Here is a 15838-nt window from a genome sequence, read left to right on the forward strand (position 1 = left end):
GATTTCCTGCCAGCTCCCCTGCTCTGATCAAGCGGGTTCCACTTTGCCTTGGACCTCTGCCCCTTCCACCTTCTGGCTGGGTGAGATCAGGGCCCAGGGATCCGGACTCTCAGAAAACTGAGTCCCCTAGAACTGGCCGGTCCCTTCGACAAAGAATGAATGGGCAGCAGTCTGGACCTCTGAAACCACAACATGCAGAGACCAGGGTGGGGGGGGGAACATTTTCACCTTCCAGGACATTCAGTCGCTGCTGACTTAGGAGTAGCGGTTCTCTGACAAAGGAATCCCAAAGGGAGGTCAGAAAGGGAGACGGCTGAATTGCAGCCGATAACGAAGCTCCAGAGGTTCTGAAGCCTATCTGGGTGTCAGGACAGTTCCAAGATTTGGGTCTCAGAGCAAGCAGAGGGCAGGGCTCTCAACCCTCCTCTTCTTCAGAAAAAGAAGATACAAACACGATTCCTTTTTAAAAAGGCAGATGAGCTCTAGGGGTCCTTCAGCGATGGCTTTGTTTCTACAGTGGAGACATCTCTCTGACGAAGATAATGAAAAATCCCAAATCTGGCAGGCCAAAGGTTTCCCCTTCCCACCCCACCGCCGTATGACCCGGATACTCAGCAGGTTCCCCTTTGGACTATGTGGTCCGTCCACGCCACACACGCCCTGCTGAGACACAGACGGAGACAGAGAGACGTGGTAGTTAGTGGCAGAACTAAGGGGGGTGCTGCAGCTCTGGGAGACGGAAGATCCCCTCCCCGGGACTTAAAGCGGGCCGTCAGTGCCCGACGTGGAGCAGAGGTCCGTCAGTGGATATTAGCCACAAGGTATAGATAGGGGCTCTGGGGCAAGTGATGCTCTGTCTTCTTGGTGCTTGGGGGGATCAACAGTGGGAGGGCTTCAAATGTCCTGGCCCCACTGCTGGACCTCCTGATGGCACTGGTATTTCTGGCCACTGTGTGACACAGAGTGTTGGACTGGATGGGCCTTTGGCCTGATCCAACATTGGCGTCTCTTATGTTCTTATGACGTGGAGAGACTGAGAGGTTGAAGGGTTCTCCTCCTCCCTACACGGACCCCGAGTGCACCACTCTGTACAGATGTGCAGGAAATGAAAGCCCACCTGCCCATGCCCCCCTGCCCCCCCCAATGCTTTCAAGGTGAACAAAGGGGTAAAATGAATTCTCCCACCCTTGCTCTTTCCCAGCAAGGCAGAGAGTGCGGCTTGCAAGACCTTCGACCTGCAGCTCATGTCCCGCCGGTCTTTTCGAGGCCCCAGGTCGCCCTTCTCCACACACAGCCCGTGTCTGAGTGGGCTACACTACCTTGCTGGTGGGTAACTGGAAGCTTCTTCCGCTAGCTTCTTGTAACTTTTACCACCAGCGTTACTTTCATATCTTAGTGGATTTCATGCTTCAGGGAGAACAGACGTCTTTCCCACATTAACTCTTCCCCTCGGGGAAACCTGCGCATGCGCACGGAATCTCCTTCACGTTGTAGACCTTTCTGTGGGCTTCAGGGAGAGTTCCTACCCTGTGTCCCGTCTTTCTGAAACCTGCACCCTGCAGTGTGCATGATCTGGTTTGCTTCACACTGACCGTCAAGTCCGGGGTGAGGGACAAACCCTTAAGCTCCCCTAAAGGAGGCGAGAGGAGCCCTGCTGGGTCAGATAAGTGGGGGTCCACCTAGTCCAGCATCCTGTCTCACACAGGCCGGCCAGCTCCTCCAGAGGGCCATCCAGAAAGCAAGGTGTTGCCTCCTGGCTCTGGCGGAGTGCCTCTGGATGTGGAGGTTCCCCTCCGCCACCACGGCCAGGAGCCCCTGACAGACTTCTCCTCCAGGACTCTACATGATCCCCTCTGAATGCTGCTTATTCCTGTGCCCACCGGGACCAGGGTTCCCTCTAGGCTGAGTTCGTGCGAGCTAGCTCACAGGTTTTTAGCCTCCGGCTCACACACTTTTGCCTTAGCCCAGGAAGGAGGGCTCCAGAGCAAACTAGAAGGATGGCTCCGGAGCAGTAGCCAAATTGCTGGCTCCCAATTTTAATGCCAGGAGCTCAGGAAGTAGGATTTTTGCTCAGGAGACTCCACAGCTCAGAGGGAGCATTGAGCGGGACCTCCTCTGCTGGGGGAGCAGCCACAGCCTGCCCCCCCTCCCCAGCATCCCGTCTCCCCCCCCTAGGCTGAGTTCGTGCGAGCCAACTCACAGTTCTTTAGCTTCCAGTTCACACATTTTCGTCTTAGCCCAGGAGCAAACTAATTTATTCAGTAGCCAAATCGCTGGCTCACCACTTTAATGCCAGGAGCTCACCAAGTAGGATCGCCGGCTACAAGGGGGCCCTCCGAAGCTGGGATTCCTCCCCACCAGCTGAGAGGGCGGGATGATGCAGAACCTCCCCCCCCCCGGCCTTACCTACCCAGCTGGCAGACCCCAGAGGGGGCGGGAGGGGCGAGGAGACGCGAACAGGGACGGAGCCCCCGTCTCGGAATGGGGCGCAGCAGCGGCAGCAGCACCCAGGGAGGGGGGGTAGGGAGGGAGGAGCCACGTGGGCGGGAGGGCCTGGCCGTTCCCCCCACCCACCCACCTGATTGGGCGAAAGCAGCAGGACGGAGCCCCAGTCTGCCCAGTGGGGGGGGGGGGGGGGGCGCCCCCGCGAAGTTCCATTCCGGGGGCTTCACTCTTCGCTGAACCTGAAGAAGGATGCCCGCCCAGCACGGGAGCTTAAGGGGACTCTGCCACCGCCGGACTCAGACTTTCCCCTAAAAGTAGTGTTTGGCCACATCCTTCTCCTGCGTTGAGTGTTTTCAAGAGCTGTAAATGAAGCCGGAAAAACGCCACTTCTCAAGGTTAACCCGCTGAGTACACGGAGGCATGCATTTCCACGAGCATCGTCCTCGAGGAAGGGTGTAGACTTCACAGTTTCCTGGTGTGTGTGTGTGTGGGGGGGGGCATGGGGCTTGAACCTGGTCCACATGGAATTCCCTGCCCCAGGAGGTGGTGGAGGCTACAAGCATGGACGGCCTCAAGAGGGAATTAAGAACATAAGAATCGCCAATGTTGGATCAGGCCATAAAAGCCCCCCCCCTGTGTCCCCCCCCCCCCAAGCACCAAGAAGACAGAGCATCACTTGCCCCAGAGCCCCTATCTATACCTTGTGGCTAATATCCACTTATGGACCTCTGTTCCATATGCTTATCTAATTCCCTTTTGAAGCCGTCCATGCTTGTAGCACCCACCACTTCCTGTGGCAGTGAATTCCATGTGTGAATCACTCTTTGGGTGAAGAAGTACTTCCTTTTATCCGTTCTAACCCGACCGCTCTGCAGTTTCATGGAGTGCCCACGAGTTCTTGTATTGTGAGAAAGGGAGAAAAGTACCTCTTTCTCTACCTGCTCTTTCCCATGCATAATCTTATAAACCTCGATCATGTCACCCCTCAGTCGTCTTTTCTCCAAGCTAAAGAGCCCTAAGCGCTTTAACCTTTCCTCATAGGAAAAGTGTTCCAACCCTTTTATCATTCGTGTTGCCCTTTTCTGCACTTTTTCCAAAGCTATAATTGGATAAGCATCTGGAGCAGAGGTCCATCAGTGGCTATTAGCCACAAGGGATAGATAGGGGCTCTGGGGCAAGGGATGCTCTGTCTTCTTGGTGCTTGGGGGGGTCAACAGTGGGAGGGCTTCCAATGTCCTGGCCCCACTGCTGGACCTCCTGATGGCACTGGTATTTCTGGCCACGGTGTGACACAAGAGTGTTGGACTGGATGGGCCTTTGGCCTGATCCAACATTGGCTTCTCTTACGTTCTTCTGTCCAGACCCACACTTACTAATCTATATTAAATTGTTTTAACAATGACATTATTTATATTCCCAAAGGCCATCATCAATGAATCGTGTGCTTTTAAAAATATAATTTTATTCACTTGTAGTAGTCTTGACTCTCAGTCAAAGAAAGAGGACCCTGTGCCGGGAAGGATGTCATGGACTTATTTACTGGGACAACTGGCGGAAATACTTTGTGGGTGAAAGGAAAGACTTCCTCCAGTCTCTCTTTCCCCCGCAGCCCAGCCTGAGTGTGTGACTGGACCAAGGGGACACCGCCTGCCTTCTGGCCAAGTGGAGATTCAGACGCTGCTCTCTGCAATGTGAGACCAGCACTCTTAACAACTCCATCGCTCCCATACTGGAGACTCCCCATGAATCTCCAAAGGCACCTCCGGATCCACAGGAAACGCCAGCTTCTCAGGTGCCCTGAACTTGTGGGAGCCTTGGTTTGCTTGAAGTACAATCCAGGACAGCAGAATTGCCTCACTGTTTATATCCCACGAAGCAGTTTTATCTCCCCCCTCCACCCATACAGACACCCAGAGACAATGGAGGTGGGGGGGCTATTCCCATATCTCGTCCATTTCTTCTTCTCTAAACCTGCAAGTCTCAGGATACCAAAATCATCATAACTTCCAGCATTTAAGCCACAAGCCTCAGTTCCCCCTACCCCAAGGCACAGAGCTAAAGGCAGAAATGTTCCTATCCTATCCATTTCTTCTTCTCTAAAGCTGCAAATCCCAGGATAGCACGTAGCTGAAGGCAGAAATGTTCCTATCCTATCCATTTCTTTGTCTCTAAAGCTGCAACTCCCAGGATGCCAAACCAACTTCCAAGATATTGTCTGTCCACAGGTTGAGAGGAGGGGCTTGAGGCAGAATGTCCAAAGATCCCAAGGAAAAAATAAGGGGAGGCAGTGTGTGTGTGTGTGTGCCCCTGTGTGACAAGTCAGTGCCCCCAGTGTCGGAGTGGCAGGCAGCCCCTTTAGGGGCGGAGAGACTGAGACCCCACAGTTTAAGCCCAGCCAGCTTTGTGAGGCAGGGGGCGGGGGGGGGGGGGGGGGAATTGCGTCATTTGGAAAATCCCAGGCCGGGCGCTTGAGATACTTGATAGACATACAGAGAGGATATTCCGATTCCCTTCATTTTGACGTCCTCCATGAATCTGGCTAATATCCTTTTAAAGCCATCTAGGACCAAAATACTCCTTCAAAGAACTCTGCAGCCCCTGTGCTTCTAATTTCAGTTTAAAAAACCCCACAATCCTTCGTGGGACTGAGGTTTCTATATCGATCTATGGCAAAGCAGAAACGTTGATCATAGGCAGATGATGTGAGGGGGGGCAGGAAGGGTCCCACCAGTGCTTAGTTCTCGTGGCCTTTCTTACACGCCCAGGGAAATGCTGGTCGCCACTTTGGGGTCAGGAAGCCATTTTTCTCCAGGCCGTTTTTGCCAGGGATACTGGAGGGATTTTTTTTTTTGCCATCATCTGGGCATGGAACAGGGATGACTGCGGGTGTGTGTGTGTGGGGTGGAAGTATTTGTGAATTTCCTGCATTGTGTAGGCAGTTGGACTAGGTGACCCTGGAGGCCCCTTCCAACTCTTACGATTCTACAACGGTGTTATTTTCAACCTCCCGGTTCTTTACAAAGCAGGTATGATTCCAGTTTCAAAGGTGGGGCCATCCTTGCATCAAGTGGCAGCGTGTTCCACAAGTTAGTCCCGTGTCCATCCATTGATTGAGTGATATATAAGTCTTTCATGCTGTAATGATTTCTTTTTAATCCTCAAAAGCCACAAACATGTCTGACATAGTTTTTGAGGTGGGGCAACCTCCAAATCTGACCACTTCTAACCGAGGGAACACCACCAGAAGCTCTTTGTCTTTTACCTGCCATTCGGCTAACCTCTCTGCTGCTTCCCAGAACCGATGGAGCTATCATGGCAACAGAGAGGACAAGGAGAAATGATGGAAATCATGGGACCTGGCGAATCTTTCTCTCCCCAACGTCCTTGAGAACAGCACCGGCAAGAATGACCCCTGAGAAGTTCCACTTGTGCAGAGGCTCCACGCTGGACCCTTGGCAGTCAATGGACCGGAGGTGGCAGGGAAGGCCCACCTCTACCCCACAACCTGGAGCTCCTCTGCCAATCAGAGCACCGAATACAGAGCGGCATCAGCCAATGGGTGGATTCGGCATCAGGCAGCTCTGCACGTCCAAGCCCATTCTTTCTTCTGCTCCCAAAGGGGAGGAAAAGTGGAAGTCTTCTAATAGGGATTTTAATGAGGAAAGCAACCAATGTCAACCTCAAACCAACAGTCAATGAATTTATCCAAATCAAACTTCAACAACACGGTGGATCTAGCCATTTAAAATTCTCTTCTTCTTGTCACCCTGAGCGACTCTAAGGCAGGTAATCTTGGTTGAAAACAGTATAAAATGCAGACATTAAAACACTGTAAATGGTAAAAATGTACTGTTCTCAGTGCCAGCAGACTAGATTTGTTTCCCCAGGGGCTGCACGGGTTTGTCAACAGGGCTTCTAGGAAGCATTTTAACTTCCTTTTCATCTGCCTGGGCCCATCGCTTTCCTAGGTAGAGGGTGGTTCTGGGGGGGAGGGAAAGCTGAAGGCCGAGGGGCCCATGAACGCAGGTTGGCTATTTGGTAAGGAAGGAGAGAAGGAAGCATGAGAAAAGGAGGCACTATGGGGTCTTTCGGCAAAGGGAAATATGTGGGGGATTGCGAGGGAGGGAGAAATGAGAGGCATCCCACAAGTCCTTGCAGGTTCCCATTACTAAATAAATATATACAGAAGTCCTGAGATGTCCACACCTATCAAACGCATCTCTTTGAAGACGCCTCCTCCACAAAGATTGAATCCTTATGACTATTTTGCAAGGTGAGTTAGCCTGAAAATGTGACTGGTTTAAAGGCATCCCAAGAGAAGAGATTGGATTTATACCCCGCCCTCCACTCGGAGTCTCAGAGCAGCTTACAAACTCATTTCCCTTCCTCTCCCCAAAACAGATACCCTGTGAGGTAGGCGAGGCTGAGAGAGAACAGCTCTGACAGAACTATGGCTTGCCCAAGGTCATCCAGCAGCTGCAAGTGGAGGAGTGGGGAATTTTTTTTTTTAATCCCCTGAAGACAGGGTAGCTTTATTTATTTTTGTTACACCTACAGAACTACAGAAAATGGAAAAGGGGAGGGGAAAAAAATAAAAAAAAAAACACCCCAGGGTACAAGACAGCAAATAAGGAAACCCATACTATGACTAAAAGCCCAAGAAAGGAAGGTCTTTAACAGTTAGTATCCAGTTAGTCATAAAATTAATAGCTTTTCGTTTAAATCAATGAATTAAAAGAGTTAGTGAGTCCGTTTTAGTAAATGTTTATCTTCTTATTTAGTGTGCAACCCGGTTCTCCCACTACAACAAACTGGCTTCCAGGCCTACTGTGCATTTGAAACCTGATCCAGCAAGCCATAACCCAGCACCCTGGCTCTTGCTCAACTGACCCACATCAGGAAAGAGGGCAAACTGGGTAGGGTTCACTTGTGGGAATCAGCCATGGCCCCAGGTGTGAATCTCAAGTGTCTCGAAGAGGATTTATTTAGAACTTTATATACAGTTGAAAAAAAGACATGCCACACTAACCTTTGACACATTTAATGAAGCCCAACTCAGTAAGAAACCCCCCACAAAGCACATTGCTATAACTATTTAGTGTATTGCAGAGTTATACACAGGGAGCATATCATAATATAAAATACTTAATTAAGCTGATACAATGGGTACGCAGACCAACTGGGCAATGCCCTTATATACAAATCTCTAAATTTTCAATCCACTCAATCACAGCTGGGGAGAGATCAAACAGCGCACAAATTAGAAAAAACAGTCATATTTAACTGATACAAACAATTATATCCTTAATGAGCTGTGACTCTTCCTTAGGCGAGTTTTGTTTTTTCTGAGCCATAAAGAAACACTTCATCTAGGGATGCCAAGAGCCTCGAGGGGAAAAACGTGCCATCCCTTTAACAGAGGCTTCATGGGATGTTATTTATCTTCTCAGATACCCATTTCCACACACATTAAGCCTTTGGGAATGAGGGAGGATATTTTCTCCCCTTCGGGCCTGTTACCAACTCTAATGCAGAGACCTCTCCAAAATAAAGTACGGAGACAGAAAGAGAACTTTCTCAGTTGGCACCATAATGGCCCAATCTCAATGGCGGAATTCAAGGGGGGGGGCTCTAAGGAGGAAGATGTGGGGGGAGGACACCTTGGCCCAGGGCTCAGTCCAGGTCATTTCTGGCACATGCACAGGTGGTGGCAGTGGTGCGGTTCAGAGCAGGAGGAGGGAATCTGACTTCTCCCTCCTGATTTTCTCTGTGGGAAACTGGGGGTGGGGTGGGAAGGACAACTTGGACTGGGGAATTCGTGCCCCACAAGATTCACCTGCCAACTCCATGGATTTCCACAATACTGGTTGTTGTGGGTTAGGATACACAACCTTCTCTTTTCAACCCCAATTAATCCAACTGCCAGAATGCTTTGTGTTTCAAAGTGGTGAGACCCCCTCCAAAAAAGCTCACAACAGGCTGGACTGGGGAGGGATTAGGGTTGAGAAATGCCTCTCTAGAACTGATTGTCACATAAAATGTCTGTGAATTAAGGATGCCGGCTGGTCACACTATGGTTATACTGGTAGGTGAGAGGCTGTAGATATCTGTTACCCCTCTCCACTTGTCTATTCCTTCATGGAATTTGGGAAAAGAACTGTTTTTGCCAGTGTTGAAGATGCCAGAGTTAGAATAGCAGATAACCTGAAGTAGCAAGTTTCACAGAGGAGAGAAAAAACTAATCAGTAACTGGTGCTCCCCTCAGGGTTTTCGGCGGGGGGGGGGGGACTCCTCAGTGCTAAAGGAGATATTTGCTGATTCTTTACAAAATTTATCTCATCACAGTCTTAGTATCTTTAGAAATTGCGTTTTATGTCCGGGCGCCACAATTCTCTATCTGCTGTTTCATTGAAATCGAGGTCTTTAAGTAAAATAGCGGACTTTGATTGTCAAGAGCTGGAATCAGATAACTGGGATACTTCTGTTGGAGGGCGAGTGTCCACCCGCCAGGTGGAAGATCTGATGGGCGATGAGGTGAGTGAGGGACCATCCAGAGTTGAAGTTTCCACACTTGTCCCACTGCTGGATTCTGAAAGGCTTGGGAGATGAGCCGATCCTTGTTTCACACAAGTTGCAGGGGGGCAAGAGTTGGTCTCACTGTTTAACTGTGTATTAGTTGAGACAAATATGTTCAATGGTCCCTTCAGATTAGATGAATTAGTCGTGGATTGCTCTGCTTCCTTCAATAGTGGGTTTTTCTGGCTTGTCCCTTAGGTATACATTGGAGAACACCCTTTAGGTCTCTTTTGATGTGATTTGGAAGGCTCTCCAAATGTGCTATATGCACCGCCCCCATCAGTAATGGTTTCTTTCTTTCTTCTGAGAAGACTCTGACAGGGCTCATATGAGACAGAGCGAGAAATCTCCTCATTCTCAGCAGCCTCTGAGAGATAGTAGATTGTTTGAGCGTTAATAACATTCGCCAACCGGCTCATGGTCCACAAGAAATGTCTCTCTACGGAGCAGCTTGCACAGTGAACAGGTGGTTTCTCTTCTGCTTTCCCAACGACCTTGATTTAGAGAGTTCTGAGCAATAGGGACCCGGTCACACGGTAAAGTTGCCGTGGGGGAGACATGGATGGTGAGCGGATTATCCGACCGTGATCACTCCCCAAAATCTGGGAAGTGGAGCGCACCCGTGGCTTACCGCCGAAAATGCGCGTTAAAAAAGTAGTACCTCCAAAGTACTGGTAAACGGTTTGCCACGGGCTACCTCTGGATGCCCACGGTGTGATCACGCCGGCGTGCGGCTTTCCCCTCCGGCCCCTAATTTATGCACCGGCACAAAAGGAAGGACCCGTGGTGTGCCGCCAGCGCGTCTGATCACATAATCGCGGATCACACTGCGCCAGGGCAATTAGCCACGCCTCCCCCCCCCCGTGATATTCGGCCCGTGTGACCAGGGCCTAGTAATACTATTTGGTTGTTTGCAGGGTTAAATTGTTTGTTGCCTTTGTAGTTAACTGCCCCGGTTTGTTGAGATCTGAGGGTAGTTGAAAGCAATCCTCCACTCCTCTGTATTTTTGCTGTGAAGGCAATGGTTGTGTTCAGCACTCTCTGACGGATTGTGCCTGGCTTTCCAAATTAATTTAACACATCTCTTAAGGCATCCAGTTTAGTTGAGATTTTGTTAAGTTGCTGGAAAATAGTTACCATGGTGTCTGCAGTGAGTAAATACTGGTTCCCTGAAAACTTTAGCAGATCATCTTTGAGTGCCTCTGGATGCCCGTGATGTGATCATGCCGGCATGCGACTTTCACTTCCAGCCCCTAATTTATGCGCCGGCACAGAGGGAAGGATACGTGCTGTGCCGCCAGTGCGTCTGATCACGTAATCGTGAATCACACTGCACCGGGGCAATTAGCCACGCCTCCCCCCCACGATATCCGGCCCGTGTGACCGGGGCTTAGCAATACTATTTGGTTGTTTTGCAGGGTTAAATTGTCTATTGCCCTTGTAGTTAACTGCCCGGGTTTGTTAATTTGAGATCTGAGGGTAGTTGAAAGCAATCCTCCACTCCTCCGCATTTTTGCTGAGAAGGCAATGCTTGTGTTCAGTACTCTCTGATTGATTGCACCTGACTTTCCAAATTAATTTAACACATCTTTTAAGGCATCCAGTTTAGTTGAGATTTTGTTAAGTTGCTGGAAAATAGCTACCACGGTGTCTGCAGTGAGTAAATACTGGTTCCCTGAAAACGTTAGCACATCATCTTTGAGTGTTTCAACCACCTTTCGTCCCAGAGCTACTATATCTAAATTAATGGTCTTTAGGTTACCTGCCGGGTGGCAAACAGCTTCCTCCCTTTCAATCCCTGCTGTATCTTTCTCATAGGGGTGCAGCATATGAGTATTTTGTTCTTTTACTGCATCCCCATCTTTAGCTTTTGCATTAGGGGAGGTAAAAGCTATTCCACTAAGCAATTCTTTGCAGAATGAGTCATCTACAAACAATTGTTTTGATGACTTGGAATAAGAGGCTGGTTGAGAATCAGAGTTCCTCCTGAGTCTTCTCTTATATATCACCATTTTCTTTCTTTCACTCCTCCCATCCCACGAGTCATAGTTATTCTGCGACTTTTTTTATATATATATAAAGATTTTATTGACTCTCCTAAAAAGGAGAGATATTTCACTTAGATCGAAAAATAGGGAGGGTGTATAGAGGGAGAAAGAGAAAGCTGAGTGATATATTAGCTGGTAAATTAATCTGTTAGTAATGTCCAAACATTCTTCTTTGGCTTCTTCTGTGTGTAGTCAAACTTCTATTTTTCACTCCAGTTTAGGGTATTATCCATGTTAGTATGTTAGTAGTGTTCCTTTGAATTTCTGTTAAAAAGCTTCTTCAGGGTGCATTCAGAACCGCTTCTTCTCGTGCTGGTTTCTTTTACACTCCCGATGGTATGGAGGAGCTTCCTCTGTTTTCATCTCCCTCCGGCATTTTTCAATCCTCCTTCAGGTCGCTATTAACACTTTCAGTTAATATGCTATAAATCCTCATTCTTTCATGCCGTTTTAGAAGATCTCTAGCTTTGAGAATGGTATTTAATTCCGTTTTCGCTTTTATTCGCTCCCAATCTCTCCGCTGGATCTTCCTCCGCAACTGTTGACTTTTAAAAGCGCTTATAAGGCACTCTCTCGCTGTCACAGTTCAACTTTTCTTTTCACAGTTCCCCGTCAGATTAATAGCCATAAACAGTCCAAGCATTAAACAGCCGGCTCTCACACAACAGCAAACGCCCAGACCGGAAGTGCCTCCCTTCTTCTCCGCTTGTCTTTGCCCAGCTCCGACATCTTACTTTTTGTTTACTTTTAATAACGTTCATAAAATGCGCTCCGGAGAAACAAAACTTTTTCTTGCTTTATTTCAAATACATCAAAGGAAATCACCACTATTCGCACAGTCCATTCCCCCCCTCCTTTACTTCCCCCCCTCCTTTACTTTACCCGAGGATGCGTCCGCCATTCGCGGAAGCCAAACCTAAGCCTTCTGCGACTTCTAATCAGTCTCCTCTTCCAGCAGTTTTAATCATTTCAATGCTATGCATGGTCTGTTGATGTCTTTTAGGTGTGAAATAGGAGAAAACCTCTTTTAAAGGCTAACCAGTTACATCGCTTCTCCTGTGTGGGTTTTTCAATGCACTTGAAGCCTGCGTCTCTCAATGAATCTCCTTCCACACTCTGACCATTCAGAAGTTTTCTTCCTTTGTGGGTTTTCTGATGCTGTTGATGATGGCACCTCAAACTGAATCTCTTTGCACACTCCGAGCATTCAAGAGGTTTCTCCCCTGTGTGCATTCTTTGATGAAGTTGAAGATGGCCACTCCGACTTAATCTCTTTTCACACTCTGAGTATTCAAAAAGGTTTCTCACCTGTGTGGTTTCTTTGATGACGTTGAAGACTGCCACTCTGACTGAATCTCTTTCCACACTCTGAGCATTCAAAAGGTTTCTCCCCTGTGTGGGTTCTCTGATGCAGTTGAAGATGGGTACTCCGACTGAATCTCTTTCCACACTCTAAGCATTCAAAAGGTTTCTCTCCTGTGTGGGTTCTTTGGTGCTTCTGAAGAGTGCCACTCTCACTGAATCTCTTTCCACACTCTGAGCATTCAAAAGGTTTCTCCCCTGTGTGGGTTCTTTGATGCAGTTGAAGATGGGCACTCTGACTGAATCTCTTTCCACACTCTAAGCATTCAAAAGGTTTCTCCCCTGTGTGGGTTCTTTGATGCCGTTGAAGACTGCCACTCACACTGAATCTCTTTCCACACTCTGAGCATTCAAAAGGTTTCTCCCCTGTGTGGGTTCTTTGGTGCTTCTGAAGAGTGCCACTCTCACTGAATCTCTTTCCACACTCTGAGCATTCAAAAGGTTTCTTGACTCTGTGTTTTCCGTGGTATACAAACAGCTGTGATCTTTTTCTGAAGTACTTTTCACATCTAATGGATTTACTTCCCTTTATTATCCTGTGGTTTGGAATATCTACATTATGCTGTTTTCCATCTCTCTTCTCAACCATAGGACCGCCTTTCTTTCTCATCAATCCGCCTTGATTCCTGACGTTTTCTTTCAAGTCTCCATTTTTAACTTCATCTGCCATTTGCTGATAACCTTCCTCACCCACTTCATTCCTCTCATCATCCTCTGCTGGAAAAAACAGAGAGATCCTGTTAGCACCTGGGAGGGCTGGGTAAGGTCCAAAGGCATCTATGCGACTGTGGTAGAAAAGGATTGACAGCCTTTTGGCCTTGTCCACCTTGGCTGATCTTAACCCCTCCTCCAATTTCTACAGAACATCTAGTATTTAAGATTAACTCACCCCGTCAAGTGCCACAGCTGAGCTCTTGCCCAGAAGGAGCTTCTGAGCCTTCAGATTTCAGGTACTCCCTGCTTTCACAGTGGGCTGCATGATTGTACAAAATGCTGCTCAGAAGTGAATCAGAAATCCCCCATGGAACTTCCTAGACTTTTCCCTTGACGTAGCTGGACCAGGAGTTTGAAACACTAACAACACTAACAACTACCTAGGAAAAGTGTTGGAGATTTTCTCTGGACTGAACTGTTTTCCTTTACGGATTGAGGATCTTTTAATCCCACTTTTTAAATCTCATATGTTACTGATACTGCTTTTATATGCTTCTTTTCACTATATTAAAAGTCTCTTCCTGTACTTTTATACTTGCGGGCATTTCAGCTCACAGTTGTTGTTTTTTGTGGGTTTGGGCTTTTTAGACTGTGTGCTGCACTGTTTGTTACTTATTACCTTAGGGACCGCCTTTCCCCATACATACCCCCAAGAGCACTTCGGTCGGGGACCCGGAACCAGTTAGTAGTTCCGGGCCCCCGAGAGGTAAAATATGCTGCAACAAGGGCCAGATCCTTCTCAGTGGCGGCCCCTGCCTGGTGGAATGAGCTCCCGGAGGAGATCAGGGCCCTGCGGGACCTTATGCAGTTCCGCAGGGCCTGCAAGACGGAGCTCTTCCACCAGGCTTTCACGTAGGGGCTGCCGCTGCCACCATTACCATCAACGGTGGTAAGAACATCGAAGCTGGGAGTGTCCTTGAACGTAGTGCTACTAGAATGCTGCAATGAGTACAGCGGACGTACTCGGACCATTTCTGGACAATGATGCCATCATTTTTTAACAACCTAAGACCGCCTGATAAAAAGAAGCACTTTATTGTTTATTGTTGATTGTAATGTTGTTGGATTTTATTGGTTTTTATGTGATTTTATGTTCGGGCTATGCCCCTTGTAAGCCGCCCTGAGCCCGCTTGTGGGGAGGGCGGGGTAAAAATACTTAAATAAATAAATAAATAAAAATTAATATTATGGCCCACTTTCATGCAAGTTTTGTTCTTGCTCCACCTGTTTTGGGTAATTTCTATTACATGCCCCACACTGAATTAGGGTAGCCAATGTGTCATCATAGAATGGAGAGAGTTGGTACTCCAGTTTATTTGTGTATGCATTTATTGGTTTGGCACCACTTATGCAGTACTTTTAGATAACCTTGCAGCTGTGATTGTCTCACATATATACATTACATTTATGAAATCAAGACATGGCAGGTCCTTGTTATATAAGCAGCCCTGAAGGGTGCACATTAAATTTAGAGACCTGGCCTATATCATGGTTGGAATGTTCCACCACATATATATATTTGAGGCATTTGGTCCTGTTTACTTGGCAACAACCATTAAGGTGCATAGTAAAAAATAGGGGACCACGCCCATATTAGGGTTGGAATGTTCCACCTAGCGCTTACAATTCTTGATATTTTTACTATAAGAGGCTCTATAGCTTTAAAACCATTGAAGATATTACCAGCTGCTATCAATTTGGCTTTATAAAGCTGTTCCAGTAGATTGTAATTTTAAGGCATGTAGGTCCTGTTTTCTCAGAAGCAACCCTAGTGGTGCATACTAAAAGGAGACCTTGCCCATAAGTGAGTATAACTGGCAGCTTGGGGTCCATATTATGTTAAGTTCAAAATGGAAAGATAAAAGAGTTCCATCGATATCCCAGTGGGTACGTAAACTATGGGATTTTTTTGTTATGGCTAAAATATCAGATAAACTCTCAAGTCTTGAAAGACCCTCATATAACTCAAAATTCGTGGCAACATGGTTTCCTGTTTTGACCTATCTAAATACGACAGCAAAAGTATTTTGTAACCCAATATACCAGAATTTTGCTCACTTTTGAAGCTTTATTACTTATAACTTTGTTATTGAAGTATTTTCATGGTAATCTATATTGTTGAAATACCTTGTTAATCACTGTTTTATCCTTCATTAATCTCTACAACTGTTTGTATGTTAATATTTGAAACGCAATAAACATATATTTTTTTAAAGTATTATTATTCTAAGGAGTCATTCTCTTTTGCAGAGAAGTTGAATAGCAACATCCGGTTAAGAAACTGGTAGGAGACTGCCTATGTTGGTAAGATACATGAGACTCTGTGTAATAGTGACTATTAAGCATCATGGCTTAGAAGCTATATTGTTACAAAGCATTGCTGTATTCTATTCTTGTACTATTTTGTACTTTTACAGTTCTGAATTCCTGAAGAAGGACCAGGAGTTTGAAACACTAACAAATACCTAGGAAAAGTGTTGGAGATTTTCTCTGGACTGAACTGTTTTCCTTTATGGATTGAGGATTTTTAATCCCACTTTTTAAATCTCATATGTTACTGATACTGCTTTTATATGCTTCTTCCCCCTATATTAAAAGTCTCTTCCTGTACATTTATACTTGCGGGCATTTCAGCTCACAGTTGTTGTTTTTTGTGGGTTTGAACTTTTCCCTTGACATAGCTGTGTAGGATA

At 47.2% G+C, this 15838-nt stretch overlaps 1 protein-coding gene across 1 annotated transcript in view; it reads right to left on the bottom strand.

Moving 5' to 3' along the window:
• LOC107112943 (zinc finger protein 84-like) overlaps positions 1-12729 on the bottom strand; it is a gene marked incomplete at its 5' end in the record, with an annotated part of 20253 nt that extends 7524 nt beyond the window's left edge. Inside the window, one exon of the mRNA XM_015414152.1 lies at positions 12378-12729. Coding sequence (XP_015269638.1) covers positions 12378-12729 — 352 coding nt within the window. The remainder of the gene's footprint in view (positions 1-12377) is intronic.
• Between the last annotated feature and the right edge of the window lie 3109 nt (positions 12730-15838).

Source organism: Gekko japonicus, unplaced genomic scaffold, assembly GCF_001447785.1.
Source record: "Gekko japonicus isolate JY-2015 unplaced genomic scaffold, Gekko_japonicus_V1.1 scaffold6086, whole genome shotgun sequence".
Classification (NCBI taxonomy): Eukaryota; Metazoa; Chordata; class Lepidosauria; order Squamata; family Gekkonidae; genus Gekko; species Gekko japonicus.